Source organism: Anguilla anguilla, chromosome 17 (assembly GCF_013347855.1).
Source record: "Anguilla anguilla isolate fAngAng1 chromosome 17, fAngAng1.pri, whole genome shotgun sequence".
Lineage (NCBI taxonomy): Eukaryota > Metazoa > Chordata > Actinopteri > Anguilliformes > Anguillidae > Anguilla > Anguilla anguilla.
Window position 1 is genome coordinate 11,027,398 of NC_049217.1, and position 18,381 is coordinate 11,045,778.

Consider the following 18,381-nt stretch of genomic DNA (forward strand, 5'->3'; position numbering starts at 1 on the left):
TTTTTTTTTTTTTTAAATCTAACAATACTATAGGTTATAACATTCTAACATATATGTTCCTGTTACTAATAGTGTTTGAATGGTTGCATCGTTTGACTTTTACTCAGTAAACTAAAGAAATATGCGGGACCCTTTGATCTTGGACACAGGAAGAGTAGCATCCACTTTTTCCTCCCTTTCATTCGTTCTCCCGATCGCTCTCGCGGGAGTTAAACTGCGTTCAGCATAGAATCAGTGATCGCAAGTCTTAAATTGTATGACACTGTAACTGTATTCTGAAGACTGGCTGCTGAGTTGCCAGAGACACGATTAGTGTATCAGATTAGACACTAATCTGTAGACAATCCTTTTTTCACAATCCTTCTAATTTCTATTGTACCCCCGGGAAATGTAATTCACCGTAACTCTTTTCAATCTGGCAATACTGTTCAATTTGGCTGTTCTGTTTGAGTTGTGGGCAATCTTATTGTGGACTGTGTAAATAAAAATAAAAATCGATGGGGCTCCGAAATTAAGTTGAACTGGAAAAAGATTTGTCATAGAGATCCAGTCTCGTGTAGGCTTATTGCACAAAAAAAGGTTAAAGGAGTACCATGGTGGTTGAACGTGACACTTCCCAGTTGTCTTCAGGCAACAACAAAACAAATGTGCATAATTTTTTTATTCTTCAGGAATTCAATGTAATTTAAAACGTATTTTTCTAAGCCTAAATTTCCCACGATAAAAATTCGCCCGAACCGTGTGGGCGTGGTAATGAGAACTGTCAGTTAGCTATGATTGACAGACCGTGCCCCGTTACCATAGCTACCCCCATGATACGCGCTCTCTTTGGGAGACTGAATTTTCACAAGCTAGCTAGCTTAGTAGGGCTAGTATATCAAGTATCGGTAGATAGCTAAGGTAAGGACGTTGACTTATATCCAATGATAATGTTTGATATCTAGCTAGCCAAGTTAAGATAAAAGCACAGCTATAACGTCCTCATAAAAGCAAACTAGCAAGCTAACGTTATCGATAATATTGCCTTATGAAAGCAAACCTCCTAGCTACCTAACGTTAGCTAGCTAGCTAAATGAATATAACCAGAATTAATCTAAAGGCACTCTAATTTAAGTGAACCTAACGTTAGTCAAATATTTGCATTGTCTGAACAGCAGGACGGTGTGTCCTGTCAGATTTCTTTACGGGGCGTGGAAATGGGAGTGGTTACTGTATTCGTGACGTAGCAAAATGACAACTTTCTCAACCGGTTGAAAATAGGACGATGAATTTAAAACGCATATTTCTCCAAGAATACAGAACGGACATATTTAATACTTTGCTCATTGTGTTTCTTCAGTGTCTCTTGTGCAAATAGCACATAAAACCGAGAAAGTGTGAAAATCAATACGGTACTCCTTGAGTATAAAAGTGGTATTTTAAGTAGGCCACCCCGATCTTCTCTGTTTCATCCAATATGTAATTCTGGGTCTGGAATGTAAAAGTCAGTACCTCCATACTATTCAGGATTAAGTAAAATCCTGGTGGCAGAGCAAGGTCTAATCCTGTTCTTTTCCGTCCTTATTAATTCAGAAATGTTTTATTTTTATTATATTTCTTGAAATGTATTTATTTTTATTCATTTTACTTTATATGTACCTGAGTGACCTCTCTGCATTCATTTGTGTGTGGTTTTGTTGAAGTGAAGCAACTGTCAGATACAACAGTGGTCCTCAAAGTCAGTCCTGGGGACCCCTGTGTATGCTGGCCTTATTTACCTTCTTGAACTACAGTGTCAGCAATAGCTATGTTATAGCTAAGGCCCATATTCACATAGTGCTTATTAAGCTATATGGCAAATGATCATATCAAAAGAGGTACATTTTTTATCTTGATCAAAGACTTCTATTTAGTGACAGTGTGGACACTGGGCCATTAAAACTAACCATTTGGTAGATAACGAAGAACTCAAAGACAAGGCAAACAATTACAAGCCAAACTTGAATTGTGTTATGATCGAACTTAAAGTACGTCTGTTCCACAACTTTAACTAAGCTCGAGATTAGCTGTAGCAAAAACTAGCACACACAGTGATCACCAGGGCGGAGACTGAGAACCACTGAAATACAAGATGTAAAAGAATGAAGATGACACAGTAAATGAAAACAAAAAGGTCATTATGAAAGAGAAAATGGGAATGGTGTCATTCCTGGAGCCTGTTCATTCTGTGTACTTTTCTCACTAACGCTGTACAATGGACCACAACCTTTGTCTGCCATTTAAGGGAAGACTGCAGCACAAGTGTTTTCAAAGCTGAAAGTTTTTAGTGGAAGAAAAGGCACTTGGATCATTGAGTAAACAAACCATGAAAGCACTGGTCATCTTTCCAGTGACCTTCTTTGCTCCGTAGGGAAAGCATCTGTGGACTCAGACAGCCCGGATTTTGTGCCCTCTGTATTTGGTCGCACGGATCAGTCACCAAAATCACAAACGCGTCTTCACAGGTAGGCATTTGCATTATACAAACATGTAGACTTGAACTTCTTTTTAGTCATAATTCGTATTGCCTCAGCAAACTGGCGCCAACTGGATTGCGGGACGCTTGTTAAGACACTGATAGCATGCTGTTTGGGTATGATCTGTGGCCCATTTGCACTAATCTCCAAACCATCTGGATGGCCCATCCTGTTTCACTGAGATGATCTGCATCAGATACAGATCCAGTCTAGTAGGGCGTGCCCCACTGTGGATGGGTCATACAGTCTGGTATTGGATCCTGACTGTGTCAGTGCTGACTTTTCCACAGGACGTGACTAACTAGCTCCATCATCATCTGGAAAGGGAGGGCTTTCGTTGGCAAGATTGTCCTCGCCTCATTGAACCGCTGCCCTTTTGTGATTGCGCAAAAGCAGTTTAACTGTACAAACAGGCGCATAATGTGTACCCTCCAATGGTAGCCTGCAGGGTGAAAATAGGCAGTGCCTAGGTTTGGAGGACAGCAGATACTTTCTCTTCACCCTCTTGAATTGACGGAGGATGTACCAATGAAACAAGCCTACGAGTATGATTGGGTCATTCCAAAAAATGAAAATCAGCGATTATAGTCAATTCTACAAAAAAAGGGGAAAAAATGTATAAATGAACTGTTACGTGACATTTGTTTATTTTAAGTTTGCAGAGAAAAAGGAAAGTGGATGAGAATACGTTGCCAGTGGAGAAAAGACGTGACATCCGTGTTGTAGATGACCAACCAGCTGTCACTAAGGCACCGGAGTCTACCCCAGAAACTGCTTTAGGTAAAACCAAATCTGCCCTTCGCTCTTTCTTTGGGTAGGTAAATCAGTGCATCTCTCCTGTGAACACTGTTTTATTTGGCCTATATTTTTTAATTATTTGTATACATACTGATGTCTAGATCAGGGTTCCCTTATTTGCTCGTATGCATCAATGGTAGTTATTAGGTCAAGTGTGTCGTAATACTCCATACAGAAGGAGAAATTTGTTGTTTTTGGCTGTGAACTGTAATGATAACAGTAAGTAAGTAATCCAGACAGATAACACCAAGTCTTGGAATTTTTCACATGCAGACTTGCGGAAAAAGGTACCCCTCCCCACCCTGGCACTTGTAATTAATGTTCATATTCCAGAGACCCCCCTCATAAAGTGCAATGTTCCCGAAACCTTGCGGTGCATTCTTCATGCAGTTTTCATGTCAGAAAGCAACCTGCGATTTGGATGACCGATGACGAAGCATGACTTTTTCTGCGCTCCTTTGGCATCCCTGACGCGTGACCGCAGGTCAGTGGTCAGTCAGACCTTGGGGCCAAATCGACAAGTCGTCGCGCTGGGTCATGAACAACGTCTTCTTCAGTCAAGTGCAAAGATGCATTAAGTCAGAGCAAAATAAAAAAAAGAGAGCACATCTGGTGTTCAAGCTTGTGTCTGTCAGGCTGTGAAATTGCCTGGCTGAAGCCACAGATGCGTGACCTGTAGTGTTAATCAGCTTCACAGTTTTATGCCTGTTGCTAAGTATATTTGACACACAATAAAATATACCGCCTCCTAAATTAATGGCACCCTTGATAAAGGTGAGCAAAAAAAAAAAGGCTGTATAAAACAGTTACCACGCTATATCTTAGGCTCACAGTTTGGGAAAACTGTATCATTCATTACAATAAAATTGCTCAGATAATGTATTTTTAAGAATTAATAATTTTATTTCCACAACGGATAAGTGTCAAAATTATTGGCACCCAGTTGTCCGTACTTTTTTCAGAACTTTGTGTACCCTCACATACTCTTGTGTTTGATCTATCTTTTCAGAAATTATTTCTGTCTGCTCAACTCTTTTCCTCCTCTATAATTTTCAATGTTGGGTTGAGAAAAATCCACCCTTGTCTTGTAATACAGTGGCAATCCAGTCAGGAAAACACTTCACGCTTGATATCCATTGTAACCCTTTGGATTATGCACAACGAAAGCATAGCCCCCGCATTTAGGGGCACGGAAAATGGCCCACCTAATTGTAGCCCGAGACGCTTCATCCTTAAAATCTGGGAAGTGTATTGAATCTGCCCCATGCCCAGCGCCACCCTGCTGGCACGCAGTCAGAAAACACATTGGCTGGGCTGCTCCGGTTTGGCTGGTTGGATGAAGCACTCGTGCCTGCGCTCAGCGATCAGCTCCAAATTACAGCGCGCACGTGCCCTCATGCTGCAGCGCTGAGGCTTAGGGTTGCTTGTGCTGACGGGGTACATCATGCAGCGACCTGTTCCCTATTTTTTTGGCATCATAGCCTAAAGTGACCTTTTTACCACTAGGAGCATGAAGTTTCCCAAGCTAGACTGGCACCAGCGGGCTTTACACTGCACAGATTTTAAAGGGTGCAAAGAACATTCCGGTTGTAGCAGTCATTGCAGTGGCACTTGCCGCTGTGGAAATTCTTTGTGGTAATGGGTGCATAGCAGTAGTAGCAGACCTACTGACTGCCTAAGAACCCTTTCAGTGGCTTAATGCCGTAATAGCGATGTCCCTTGAGGTAAAGGGAAGCTGTCTTTCGGTGCAGCTGTGTGTTTGAAATTTTAAAAAGATGTCACTCGGGGCACTGCTTTCGGCTGCCACGCAGTAATTCTGACCTGTACCCGCTGTTCAACCCTCAGTACGTCTGTAAAAGGCACATTATCCTGCACCCCAAGGCTGACATAACTGTATACATGTGGCCTCAAGTTCCACTTCCTGCATGTTCAATTTAGGGTTCAACAGCTGAGAAATCGCAAGCTAAATGTAATTTTTTTTTATTGTAACCTACAATGAGACATTCGACTTTTTATTTTTCTTCTTGAAATCTCATGGCCGAGACTCATAGATATTTTTCTGCATGCACCAGCAGCACCATTGGGATTTTGTACTTTCTGAATCAGCAGCTCCACAGTATCATCCACTAGAACTTCACAATTGCATTTGGACATGCTAAAACCTTTAGTAAAACCACAGCCACAGGCCCACTTGTCTCCTGACAAGTCTTCATATTGGTACCTGGTGAACATGTTGGCTCTTTGATGTTGTGCGAGTTGCTTGGAAAACCTGAGTGCTCCTTGTATTGTCACTCGGGAACACATCTAATCATTTTGAAACCGGCGCGCATTTGATCTATTGATCTAGTGTCAGGGATGGCCAGATGATCTGTGTGGACTGCCAGAAAGTTCCGCCCATTTGATACTGCTCACTGAGAGGGAAGAAGAGTGCGTCTATTGATTTGTTTTCCTTTTTCCTCTTACACCAGAAGTCATGAACAAGAGAAAAATCCATGATTCAAATGCAATCTTCTCTCGCAAGCCATCGAACGCCCCGGACACAGGCGAGCGTCTCCTTCATCCAGTCAAAACATTTTCTAAAGCTGAGGTAAGTAAATAATGAAATTAATGCACTTTCAACACATTTTAAAGAAATGAATGTGATCAGTCATTAATAGATAAGGTACCTTGTGTATGCTTAGAATTTAAATTTTTTATGTTTATTCTCAGATTCAGCAGCTAATAAAGCAGGAGATACTGGCCACTATGCAGCAGTCCGAACACAAGATGGATGAGCTCATTAAGAGGATCGACTCCATCTCTAGATACGAAGCCGTTCTCATCAGACTGCAAGTCAGTGTTTCTAATGGGCTTGGTATTCTGCGTGCGTTCTGTCCAGCGAAATAACGTGGAACACTTTAATAAATATATATGCTATTGGTGAGGGGAGGGGGCAGTGTGAAAGAGAAGACATCTAGAAGACCTCTTGCCCAAACCGCGCTCGGGTACAACATGTAGGTGATGGCTAGAACGCTTTAGCAGTGCTCTGGAACAGTGGGAAGATTGCACGACCCGTTAGCATTACCAACATTGTCACCTTAATGAGAGTCACATGCTTCGTTCTTATTGGCCGCATCTATGTGCTGGTGGACCACGCCCGTCCAGCTCCTGGCCAATGGTTGTTCGCTGTCGTTCGGGCAGCATCCACGAGTATGCCAAAGGAAAAATATACAGCGCCCTGCACACAGCTGTTCAATTAAGCCTCCTGCAATTAAGGTGCTACCAGGGGCAGGAGCCAAATGTAATCGGCGACATCAAAAATGATTCTGCCGCACACAAGCATGTGAGACCCGTGGCCGAGGCCATTTCATTATAAACCTCTAGTGTGCCCAGTAACCCATGCGTTTGCAGCAGTACGCAGCTGACAAGGATAAGCTGACCACGACTGTGGCCGACAGAATGTTCTGTGATCAAGGGCTCCTGGGTATTCTTCTGAATAGGCAGATGAAGTTGCAATGATGTAACAGCCTTGAAAACTTCAGTTGGACTCAAAATTAATTCAAATGGTGCGAGTGATTAAACTGCTTTAAAGTGCACCTTGTAATTTTGTTCTCCGTGGGCCTGGGGCGATATTGCTTTTGCTAGGCAGACGTTAAGAAAATAAAAAGGCGGGAGCAGGTGGCGCTGGCCTACGTGAGGAAGCTGAGACCAGCGGAACCAGCGCCCCCAGCGCCCCCAGCTGCACATTGCCAGGTTTGTCGTGCTGTATTCAAGCACAATTTGCAGTAATGTTTTGTTTGCTTGCTTGCTTGCTTGTTTTTTTAAGCTTTTGTTCCTGTGCAACCACTATTCTGCTGACTGAAATACTTGGTTGTTTTTCTTTTGTTGTTTTGCGCTTTGTTATATTTTCGCCAGTTGATGTTTTTTGTATTGTTTTGTTGTTTGGTGTGCGTTTTGTGTGTTGTTCATTGTTGGCTGATGTGTGCTATTCTCTGTTGGGTGATGCGTTGTTGGTTATTGTGAGTTGATGAGTTGTGTGTTTGTTTCTGTTGGTTAATGGTTTGAGTTGTTGTTCATTGTTGATTGACGTGTTGTGTTTTGTTTCTTGGTTGATGGGTTATTGTTATTATTGTGTTGTTTGTTGTTGGATAACTTCTTGCTGTGTTGTGTTGATGTGTTACTGTTTATTGTTGGCTGATGTTTTGTGTTGCTGTGTTGCTTCACACATGGCCTTCATTATCTTACCAGTGTAATGTGTGCCTTGATGGCTGTTAATTCTGCATGGAATTCCCCAATGAGGAACGTAGTCATTCAGCAAAAGTTTCACAGCCGTGTCCGCTGATGGGTTTGTGGTGGGGTTGGCTTCAGCCCACCTTGGAAAATGATCAGTGATGACCAGAACATATTTCTTCCTTCCTACTGGGGTGAAGGGACCAATGAAATCGATTTGTCTGTGCTGAAGTGGCCCTTTAGGAAAAGGCTGAGGATCTGGAGGCGTTTCAGGAACAGCTATTAGTTTGTGTGCGCACACTGCATTATTTATAGTGGTTCTTGTAAAAAATCCCAACAGTCCTTTCCCTAACCAGCTGGCCGTAGCTAATTGGTACATTTTCTCAGCACTGGAACGCGACAACCCATCATGCGCTGAGGTTAGGGCAGGGAACCCAGCCGTGCTGGTTTTTAGCACTTCCCCATATGACTTGTTTGTTGAGCTTGGCCCCGTCAGCCATCCGTTCCTACACCTCCGACATTGAGGCGGAGTCTTGTGCCTCCTTTTGCAGATGGGGGGGGGGGGGGGTGTGTGGAAGCAGATGCCAGTGAGAGAGGCTTTGTCATCTCCTCCCTTGGATAGCGAGCTGTGGCCTTTGCTGCTTCAGTTGCTCTGCGGTTCCCACAGATGACTTCAGTTTCGCCGTTGGTGTGCGCCGAACTTTTTACTGCTGCGTGTGTAGCTGGAAGCTTACTGGCCTCCATCGGTGTAGAACCTTGCGCCCTGTTTGCTGTTTTTGCAGCAGACGCTGTCAGCAAGTTCCTCTGTGCCCATATGCTACCAACATCGTGTGCAACCCCAAATGCGTAACGTGAATCAGTATAAACACTGAGTGCTTTTCCCTTGCCAGATTTACATGCTTCTGTCAGAGCTACCAGTTCTGCAGCCTGCGCAGAGACAGAGGGATAAGGAGCCTTGTTTTAATGTTGCGAATCATCACAAACCACGTAACCTATGACTCTTATTACCATTGTAGGATTTTTTAAAATCAAAAATGATGGTGTTGAAGATAAAGTCAGGAGCCCCTTTCGATGTTAATAAAATGACCAGTCAAGAAGAGGTAGAAAACAGTCTTTGAAAATATTAGGTCCAATAGTTTATATAGTTTTCAGAGATAAAGAACTGGTGGTGCAGCCTATGAGATTCATTCAATCACCATATGCAAAACTTCCATTGATGGCTAATCGTAGGTTAAAGAAGTCCATTCCAAGACTGACCTTGTGGGCCTCGTCCAACTTGGCAGAAATAGAGGTCCTTTAATCCCTTAATGCTCTTGATTACTGCTGCTGGTGTCTGTCCCCTTTTGCTTACATCCAAACAGTTACATAGTTTGGGGTGAAACAGTGTACCTATATTTATTAAGTTACGTCTATAATTAACTTTTCATAAGTCAGCTTTACATAAGTCAACTTTTCGGCCATGACCCGGTAGTGTCATTCTTGTAGTACGGTCCATCAGCGTAAAGCATTAGGTCACTGTTTAGAGGGGGGTCTCCGACACTCCTCCCTCTCTCCTCTTCTTTTGGACTGTCGCTCCGCAGCGGTGATCTTCAAAACCCGTTACAGAAACATGTGGGAGAAACTGAGAGATATTGTTTGGGTTTTCTTTCCAAATTTCAGTGCCAGGTGCTGTTAAGGCAACTTCCCATTTTGTCCAGCGTGCTTGTGTCACACCTGGGGTCCTTCCATTGTGTGAGATGGCTGCTACAGCATGAGGGCAAAATTTCGACCAGTTACAATTGGTGATGTGGCCTGTATATGGTCAGTAGTGCAGTTTAAATTTTTTAGAGCGGTTTTGTTTTTCTCTTGGCTGATGTTTTGTGTTCCTGTTTGTCAGCTGATGTTTTGTGTTGATGTGTTGCTGTTTGTTAGATGCTTTGTGTTGATGTGTTGCTGTTTGTTAAATGATGTTTTGTGTTGATGTGTTGCTGTTTGTCAGCTGATGTTTTGTGTTGATGTGTTGCTGTTCGTTAGATGTTTTGTGTTGATGTGTTGCTGTTTGTTAGCTCATGTTTTGATGTGTAGCTGTGTATTGTTGGCTGATGTGTTGTGTTGGTGTGTAGCTGTGTATTGTTGGCTGATGTGTTGTGTTGGTGTGTAGCTGTTTATTGTTGGCTGATGTGTTGTGTTGGTGTGTAGCTGTGTATTGTTGGCTGATGTGTTGTGTTGGTGTGTAGCTGTGTATTGTTGGCTGATGTGTTGTGTTGATGTGTAGCTGTGTATTGTTGGTTGCTGAGTCATGCTGTGCTGTTGGTGTTGCAGCCCCTCAGCTCCAGGGACTCCCCGGTCTGCATCCTGGACTCTTCTCCCCCCGCGGAGCCTCCTCCTGCTGAGCCCAGAGCCACTGACAGCCCCGCCTCCCTCTCCTCTTCCAGGTGCTCTCATTCTGAGATTATACGTACTGGTGCCGTTTCAGTTATTATTAAAGCACTGTGGTGTTGCCCTGCTCATTTTGCCTCTACGACAGTACCTTTAGGATAGTGGGTTAATGAATATGCAGGAGGCTGTGCCTGTCTGAAGGTCTGTGCTGTATTCTTACACACACAACCACGAGGGCTGCCATTTTCTCACCTACCCGAGTCCCATTGTCTGCGGTCAGACCTAAGCGATTTGATTGCGCGGTCGTCTTGCGTTCGGAGTGACCGAGGAGGCGGAGCCGTTGTCGCACGCAGATAAACGGCGACAGCTGCAGCGCTGAAGGCTCCAGGAAGACGGCGCTTGGAGTTTGCAGCTCGCGGTTATCAACTGGCCCCTTAACCTCCTTCACGCTCGCCGCTCCGCCGGGACGCACCGTGTGATTTATGCGAGCGTCAGTCTTTTTACACACGCAGCTGCGTGGCCTGCGTTCCAAACGCGAGGGAAATGGCTGACTCGGGAGGATCAGGTCTGCTGCGTTCAGCAGGCCTTGGATGTGTCTGCATCGGTCAGAGAACCACTTACCGGCCGCTTTACATCATGATGAACGGCTTCTGCTTGCCGATTGGGCGGCTGATGCAACAGCTGCTTCCTGTTGCGCTGCTATTTGTCAACGTGTTAACACAGCACAGCTGTCACCAGGTGTGCGAGGCCCCGGAAAACCCTGACGACAGAACGGCCCTTTCTGTGAGGTGTAAGTGCGAATGAGGACAGCCAGAGGTGTGCGTGTGTGTGTGTGTGTGTAGTGTATGTGTGTGTGTGTGTGTGTAAGTGTGTGTGTGTGTGTAAGTGTGTGTGTGTGTAGTGTATAGCAGGGGTCATTTACAGCACTGTGCTCGTGACACCATGTCCTGCAGTTCACAGTGGCTTTTCCGCAGCACTCATTCACATCTAATAGGGAGCCCGTTGAAATAATGCTGTCCTTACAGCTTGGTTCTCAGCTTGATCCTTTTTGCTGATTTTGCTTTTAAAAAAATGTATTTATTTATTTATTTTTTAAAGGAGGTGCTCACCAATATCTAAAATGTTGGTGTAATTCAAAGCCTCAGTATCCTTTCAGGTTGGGTAGTGGCTTCTGTGTCTTGTCTCCTGATTCTGCAGTTGCTCCACAATACCTTTTTTATAGATTTCTAAGCAGACTAGAGCCACCTGGTGGTAGAGGTGAGGAGGTGCAACATGCATTCATGAGCATCGTTTTCTTTGTGTTGTTATATGACATAACAGAACGCAAATTATTAAATAGAATTATTTATTTATAAAATTAGAATATAAGCAGGGCTGGACCCCTGCTCTGTGGGACGGCTGGGTGGAGCGTAGCTACGGAGGAACTGGACTTGAGACCAGAAGGTGAAGGGGTCAAGTCTTAGTCGACGTTTGCTGCTGCTGCAAACTTTACATTTGAATGGCTTCAGCTCTCCATATAAATGTGACAGCTCCTCTTATGAAAACCTATAATATTAATAATAATATTAATAATAATAATAATAATAATAATAATAATAATAATAATGCAGGAATGTGTTCCCCCAGGATCAGTGCTGAAGGAGATTGTGCTCAGAGCAGAGACCTCTCCAGCCTGGAAGCTTCAGGTATGCAGAATCCCCCAGATCTATTTCCCTTTCTGTCCCGCCTTCAGAAAAGCACTCATTGCACTTACCTCCAGCATCACTGTCCTCACCTGCCTCAGCCAATGACCCGTCAGCTCCAGGCCACGTATGGCGTGTCTGAATGCCGGGGGCGTGGCCTACTCAGACACGGCACAGACGGGGCGCGTGTCCGAAGCAGAGATGCCGACGCCCACAGAAACGCACAGGGCCTACTGACACGCGTCAACTCCAAGGCCTGAGCGAAGCTCAGCGGGCATTTCCAAACTTACTGAGCCACACCCACTAAATGATGGGCCAATGTATTTACTGTCACTCACTCCTTATTAAAATGTTGTCTGACACTTATCCAAATACGGAAGTAAAATCTCATAACATGTCCACTGTAACTAGTGCAGTGTTGGTAGCGAGTGCATTGTTGACAGGTGCAGTCACGATTTGTGCTTTTGACTTCTATGTTTTGAGGTGTGTGGAAAGGCTGTTTCTGTGAGCTTCGGGTTATCTGCTGTTGGAAGTTGACCCGTGAAACCGGCGGCGTTCTGGTGGTCTGATTGGTTGTTTCCGTTCCGCAGAGATGGAGGGCGAGGTGGTGTTCTGCGGCGTCAGGCTGCCGAGGAAGAGGATCGTGGAGGGGTTCTGGCAGAGACGGGTAACTGGCTCCTCTGTGCTTTCTTTGGTTCCCGCACCCTTCCCTCATTCACCTCAGTTAGCTGCTGCAGCGCTTGCAACCCTTACCCGCTTTATAGAGTCCCTGCCTGTCCTCCTCTCTCCCAGCTGAAAATAAACAGAGTGGTGGACCTCACAGAGGACGCAGAGATGGACGCAGGTACCCACCGCACGCTCCTTCTCCCTAGAACTCTGTTTCTTTCTTTCCCCCATGAGAAACTCCTGTGTCTCTTCCAGGCAGCAACAGTGACCCCGACAAGAGCCAAAATGGTGACCCTAACAAGAGCCAAGACCAGGTACTGCTCAATGGTGAAACCACAGTTATTTCCGCAGATCAACCGGAGCGAGTCAACCCTCACTGCTTCTGTGTCCTGTTTTTCTTAATGACTGGAGGCTCTGGAATGCTTCAGCCTTCAGTGAACATTATGTAGGAACTTGTTTTTTTGTGAAGAAAAACTTGTTCAAAAGTTTAGGTCGATAACAATTTATTAACAAAGCAAAACAGTGTACATTACAGTGTGAAACATACTGGGTAAAAGCGAGGCAGGTCGGTGACAGTACTGTGTCCAAACACCAGCTTCATACCCCTTTCCCAAAACAAAATGTACCAACGAGGTGCCAGGTAACCACATGGTCATTGTCACCCCTGTCTGCTCCCTTCTGGTAGACTTTGATAGTCTTTTACACCCCCCTTTGTGCTTCCACGTATCTGGCTGGTCCATCCCAAATCAACATTCATTCATATGAGGGTGATTACAGTAACCAGGTGCTCATTGTCGCCTGTGTGTGTGTGTGTGTGTGTGTGTGTGTGTGTCTGCCTCCTATTTGGTTCTGGTTGACCATCAAGCACTTACCTTGATCAGTTCACATCTCTAGCAAGTCTGTCCTTGTTCAAGTCAACATCCAGGCATGCTGAGGCAGATTAAATCAACCAAAGATCCTTACAGTTTGAATGCTTTGAGTACCGAGTTGACCGTTTGGCTGATGTGCAGTACTGTCTCTGGTGAAACTCTACACAAAGGCTTTACGATCAGCGTGTTTGAGTGATGTCATAATTGGCTGTTTTTCTGTTTGTGTGTTGAGGATTCCATGGAAACCGTGGAGCAGGAGGCAGCACCTGTCACCGTCCCAGGTAAACACGCACAAGCACATGAGAAACGCATGATGTTAAGAACAGGCCAATCAGCCCCATGGCTCATCACCTTGCAGGCTAGAGAGTATCCAGCACAGCGTCAAACCTGGACACCACAAGGATCTCTGCCTCCACTGCATGACCTGGCAGGCTGTTTCACGCATTGACATTTCTCTGTGTGTACAAATACACTAGCAGCTATCCATGCAGAAGTACATTTTACGTGGCGCACGTTGAATTAAATGATGTCGCTAAAGATTAAACTGCAGACCTGAAGTTCGTAACAGCAGACAGGTAGGGTTTGTAAACAGGTAAGGGTAGTTAGCGGTAGCAAAAAAAGTCTGGTCCAAAACAAAGGAGTCCTCTTAGAGGGGTGTTTTTGATGAATCCATCCAGGGTGGGTGAGACCGTTTCCCCTGCTCTGATTGGATTAGGACTGCTGCAGTGCTGTCCTTTGATTCTGAGAGCATTCACTGTGTTCTCTTGGACCACATGCTGTTCTTCTACATAATGAAAAATACATTCTTCCATTATGCACCCAGACATGTGTAAACCCACACACACATATAGTACCATGCTCTCTTTAGAGTCAGCCAAGGTTATTACATTTTGTACTTCTCCATATTTTTATTTCTGTACCATTTTCAGAACTCATAACCAATTTAGTTTAGTTTCAGTTTCGTTTTCAGTCCTCTCTGTGAGTCTTTATTTTAATAGTTTTTTTGTTTTTGAGATGTAGTTTATATATTATTTAGTTTTAGCTTCTGGGGTAGAATGTGTGTTTCAATTAAAGTTTTGATGCAAAGGTACTTTGGATCAAAAGAAAGGGATTAAAACTGCATCAACATCAACATCAGCTCCTGAGAAGCTGAAATTTGGTTATCAACCCAAGGCCAGGGGGTGAAAAGTCCAAACTTATGAATTTGTTTCCAAAGCTTGCCATTTCGCTCATGAACTTACGGTGTGAAGGCAGAACTTTGTAAGCATGTGGGTATTCTAGTAGAAAGGTCTTGTTGCCTTTTTACTGTGTCTGGTACTACATAATTCATTTACTAATAAAATATTTGTCCATAAAGGTCCTTGGGGAAAAAAATTGTTTTGCATTAGATATGTTGTTGGAACTTGATGATAGATGTTGCGAAATCCATTTTTAATGGCGTTTTTAATCACGTAAGTTGTTCCAGTCCTGACGCTTTTAACAGTGAAGGGAATTGCTTAGTCATACTGACAAATGGATCCAACTTCATTGCCTCAGTTGTCTTATGATATTGCTGTGGGGTTTAATTTGGAAAGTCATTTACTGATAGAACTGCACTGAAGCCAAATTCTCTTTTCACTCACTCAGGAAGAGCAACAGACACTGCCCATGTCCAGAGGCCAACGCCTGCACTGGGACCCCCAAATTCTGCTCAGGTAAGGACCTTTGACCTCGTTTGTAAAGTTAGGCAGTGTACTCCAAACGACGTATAAATCTTTAGAAGAAAGAACCAGCGGGGAACATGTCGCCGGACACCATTGTCAATATAGTCAAAACAAACTCCATGTTCTTCATTTTATGTCACTTCACACTGGGGTGATAATTAAAATGCTTCTTTTTTCTTGAATGCATTTTAATTATTGCTAGCTAGTGGCAGGCCCACGTAATGATCATCACCCGTCACTGGCAGCAAATGTTGGGAGGGAGTTGAAGGGAGGGGAGGCACTCACTATGCACCAGTGCTGGCTTTTCAGCAAAGCCACACTGTTTTTGTAGATAGTTGGTGAAGTCCTCATGAAAGTGGGCACTACAAATATTACGTTTTGGGGTTATTGCAGTGCCTGCGGGCCTCCAGAAATGAAACCCATTTCTTGTGGGTGTCTTCACTTTTTGGAGAAGAAAAAAGCGTATTGGTTTTTCTGCATCCAAGGTGCAATTCTTAGGCATTTTCAACTTGGCTTACCCACACAAAAGTTGTAGCCAATCGTAGCGTTTTAGTGACGTACATTGTACCCAGCTAACCCCACCCACCCACTGAAGACCTGGCATTTAACCAAGGGGGAAAGAAGCCAATATCTGCACAGGCTTTTCTACAGGCTTTTGTTTTGCAAGAATCGTTTAAAAACATTTCTGGGTCAGTTGTGAATGGAAAAAAAGGATTAAAACAACACATTAGCTAACAATTCACAGATTTATGGACTTTTACAGCCTTTGCATGTGACTCAGTGTGTATCTGTGTGTGCATTCACACGCGTGCGTGTGTGTGTGTGTGTGCGTGCGTGCGTGCGTGCCTGTGTTTGTGTGTGTGTATACTTGTGCGTGCGTGCATGTGTGCATTTGTGTGTGCGTGCATGTGTTTTGTGTGTATGTGTGCGCGTGTGTTTTTGTGTTTGTGTGCGCACGTGTGTTTGTGTGTGTGCTTGTACGTGCGTGCGTGTTTGTGTGTGTGTGTGTGTCTGTGTGCATGTATTCGTTTGCTTGTGCATGACGTCACTCATGACTGGTCCCACAGGCTCCTGCTCCATCCTCTCAGGACAGCCCTGCCTCTGCTGCCCCTGCTGCTACTGACAGCCACACTACCTCACATGGTGAGCGCTGCTCTGCTTCCAATCTCATCTGCTATCATACCCACATTACTGTCATCTAACACACCCACATTACTCACTGTCATCTAACACACCCACATTACTGTCATCAAAACACACCCACATTACTCACTGTCATCTGACACACCCACATTACTGTCATCTAACACACCTACATTATTCAGTCACCTGCTAACACACCTATATTACTGTCATCTAACACACCTACATTATTCAGTCACCTGCTAACACACCTATATTACTGTCATCTAACACACCTACATTACTCACTGTCATCTGCTAACACACCTATATTACTGTCATCTAACACACCCACATTACTCACTGTCATCTGTTAGCACACCCACATTGCTCCGTGTCTTCTGTTATCATTCATCACTCAGTCCCCTGGGCACACAGTCCAGCTGTTTGTCTTTGCTGGGTGTGACTTGCTCACACTGTAAGGCCAGTCTGTTCCAGTGTAATACTGTGGCTGTGTGATCTCCAGCAGGAGCAGTGACTTCCTGCCCCCCGAGTGACCAAATGCGACCGGCAACAGCGGACCCACCCAACTCCGCCCTCTGTCCTGCTCAGGTACCCCACCCCACTCCACCCTCTGTCCTGTTCAGGTACCCCACCCCACTCCATCCTCTGTCCTGTTCAGGTACCCCACCCCACTCCACCCTCTGTCCTGTTCAGGTACCCCACCCCACTCCACCCTCTGTCCTGTTCAGGTACCCCTCCCCACTCCACCCTCTGTCCTGTTCAGGTACCCCACCCCACTCCACCCCCTGTCTTATTCATGTAATCTCGCTCCACCCCTCTGCTCAACTCTGCTCTGGCCCCAGTCTCGTTGAGGTAACTGCCCTGCGGGGTTGGCTGTCAATTCCGTTTAAATCACGTCATTTCAGGAAATGGATTGAAGTGGAATTTACAAATTGAGAAAATGCCCATAATGAGTTATTTTAGCAATGAATTAATGAAATTTGAATGAATGAATTTGAATTGGTCACGCCCCTCTGCCCATCTTCACCCGCCCGCCCGAACTTTGAGTTCATCCATTACTTGCCTGACAACCCCAACCCCCCCTCCTCCTCGTACCCCCTCCTCTGACAGGACGACTGGCGCTCCAGGCTGCCCCCCCTCCCGGCGACGCCCTCCCCCGCCGAGGTCCCGCCGTCCGCCGCGGGCTCCAGCCCCCCCCAGCAGGTGGCGCTGACGGTGGCGCGCATCAAGAACCCCAAGGGCATCGGGGCGCTGTGGACCCTGGAGCGGCCCGACCCCCGCGCCGCCCCCGTCAGCCGCTACCACATCTACGCCCTGCAGGAGGCGCTGGACGGGCGGCTCTCGGCCTGGCGCAGCCTGGGCGCGGTGCGGGCCATGCCCCTGCCCATGGCCTGCAAGCTGACCGACCACGGCCCCGGCCGCCGCTTCTGCTTCGCCGTGCTCAGCGAGGACGTCCACGGCCGCTTCGGGCCCTACAGCCAGGTGCAGTCCGTCGGCCCCCAGGACTAGCGCCCGGCCCGGCCCCGCCCTGCCCCGTGTGGCCCCGCCCCCATCGGCCCCCACCTCGTACGGGGGGGGGGGGGGGAGCGTTCTCAGCGAACGGCCCGCGCTTTCGCCGAAGGGCTCGCGCTCCAGCGCTCTCCGAGCCGCCGTTCTCGTTCACGGCGCGCTCCGGACTGAAAGGATTTTGATGAAATGACGTTTTTTCTCGATCGTTTGAAATGCTCAGGGCTCCTGTGCCGCAGTTTGACTTTTTATATTTAAGCCTTAAAGGGCATCCCCCCCCCCCCATTCCTAATTCTTGCACACTTTTCATTCATTTCACTGACAGTATGCAAGCACTGGAATGAGGCAAGACTCTGAAGGCCTACGTCCCTTACTCAGAGTGAAGGACAAAGCGCATTGTGGCTAGATTGAATCTGGGCCCCAGTTACTGGTCTCTGCCTTTGTCATTGTATCGCCAGCGGTAACACTTTTTTTTTAGGGTGGGGGGGTGGGGGGGGTGGGGGGGGTCGGGGGGGGTCAGGGGGGGATGGCAGGTTGTTTATAAATTGTAGGCTTTCCAAATATGTACCATTTTTGAACGTTTTATTTGGTGCCTTTTTGTATTAAGACTGAAATAAAATCCATGGGGTTGAAAGCATTGGGATTTGTATTGTACATATTTACATTTAATATATGGGTTTTCTGTTCACGTGTACATGCATTGGAGTGCCGCATGCAGTTTATATTCATATAGGCACGTGTTTACTGTATGCAGGTTATGCTCAGACACATACGGATGTCATATATATATGACATACCTGTAGATGTTTGCCTCAGGGATGTTATATTCATATACTGTACATAAAGATTCACTAGTTCAAACAAGTCTGTGATTGATACTGGAACTACATTCCCCATGTCACTAATCTGCATATTGTGATGTGATAGGTTATTTAGAAATTAAAATATT

General features: G+C 45.5%; 1 protein-coding gene across 5 annotated transcripts in view; it reads left to right on the plus strand.

Moving 5' to 3' along the window:
* The window catches only part of atf7ip2 (activating transcription factor 7 interacting protein 2), a 78,166-nt gene extending 60,266 nt beyond the window's left edge, over positions 1-17,900 (plus strand). For 3 of the 5 annotated variants that reach the window (XM_035399203.1, XM_035399201.1, XM_035399204.1), the window contains 15 exons: positions 2,390-2,483; positions 3,151-3,275; positions 5,762-5,880; positions 6,003-6,125; positions 6,918-7,025; positions 9,804-9,916; positions 11,487-11,545; positions 12,133-12,209; positions 12,335-12,386; positions 12,464-12,522; positions 13,310-13,358; positions 14,704-14,771; positions 15,848-15,923; positions 16,429-16,514; positions 17,037-17,900. In XM_035399203.1, the coding sequence (XP_035255094.1) occupies positions 2,390-2,483; positions 3,151-3,275; positions 5,762-5,880; positions 6,003-6,125; positions 6,918-7,025; positions 9,804-9,916; positions 11,487-11,545; positions 12,133-12,209; positions 12,335-12,386; positions 12,464-12,522; positions 13,310-13,358; positions 14,704-14,771; positions 15,848-15,923; positions 16,429-16,514; positions 17,037-17,435 (1,607 nt within the window). In that variant the 3' untranslated portion in view covers positions 17,436-17,900. The remainder of the gene's footprint in view (positions 1-2,389; positions 2,484-3,150; positions 3,276-5,761; positions 5,881-6,002; positions 6,126-6,917; positions 7,026-9,803; positions 9,917-11,486; positions 11,546-12,132; positions 12,210-12,334; positions 12,387-12,463; positions 12,523-13,309; positions 13,359-14,703; positions 14,772-15,847; positions 15,924-16,428; positions 16,515-17,036) is intronic. The other 2 variants (XM_035399202.1, XR_004763160.1) reach the window with 2 other exon arrangements.
* Positions 17,901-18,381: the final 481 nt, after the last annotated feature.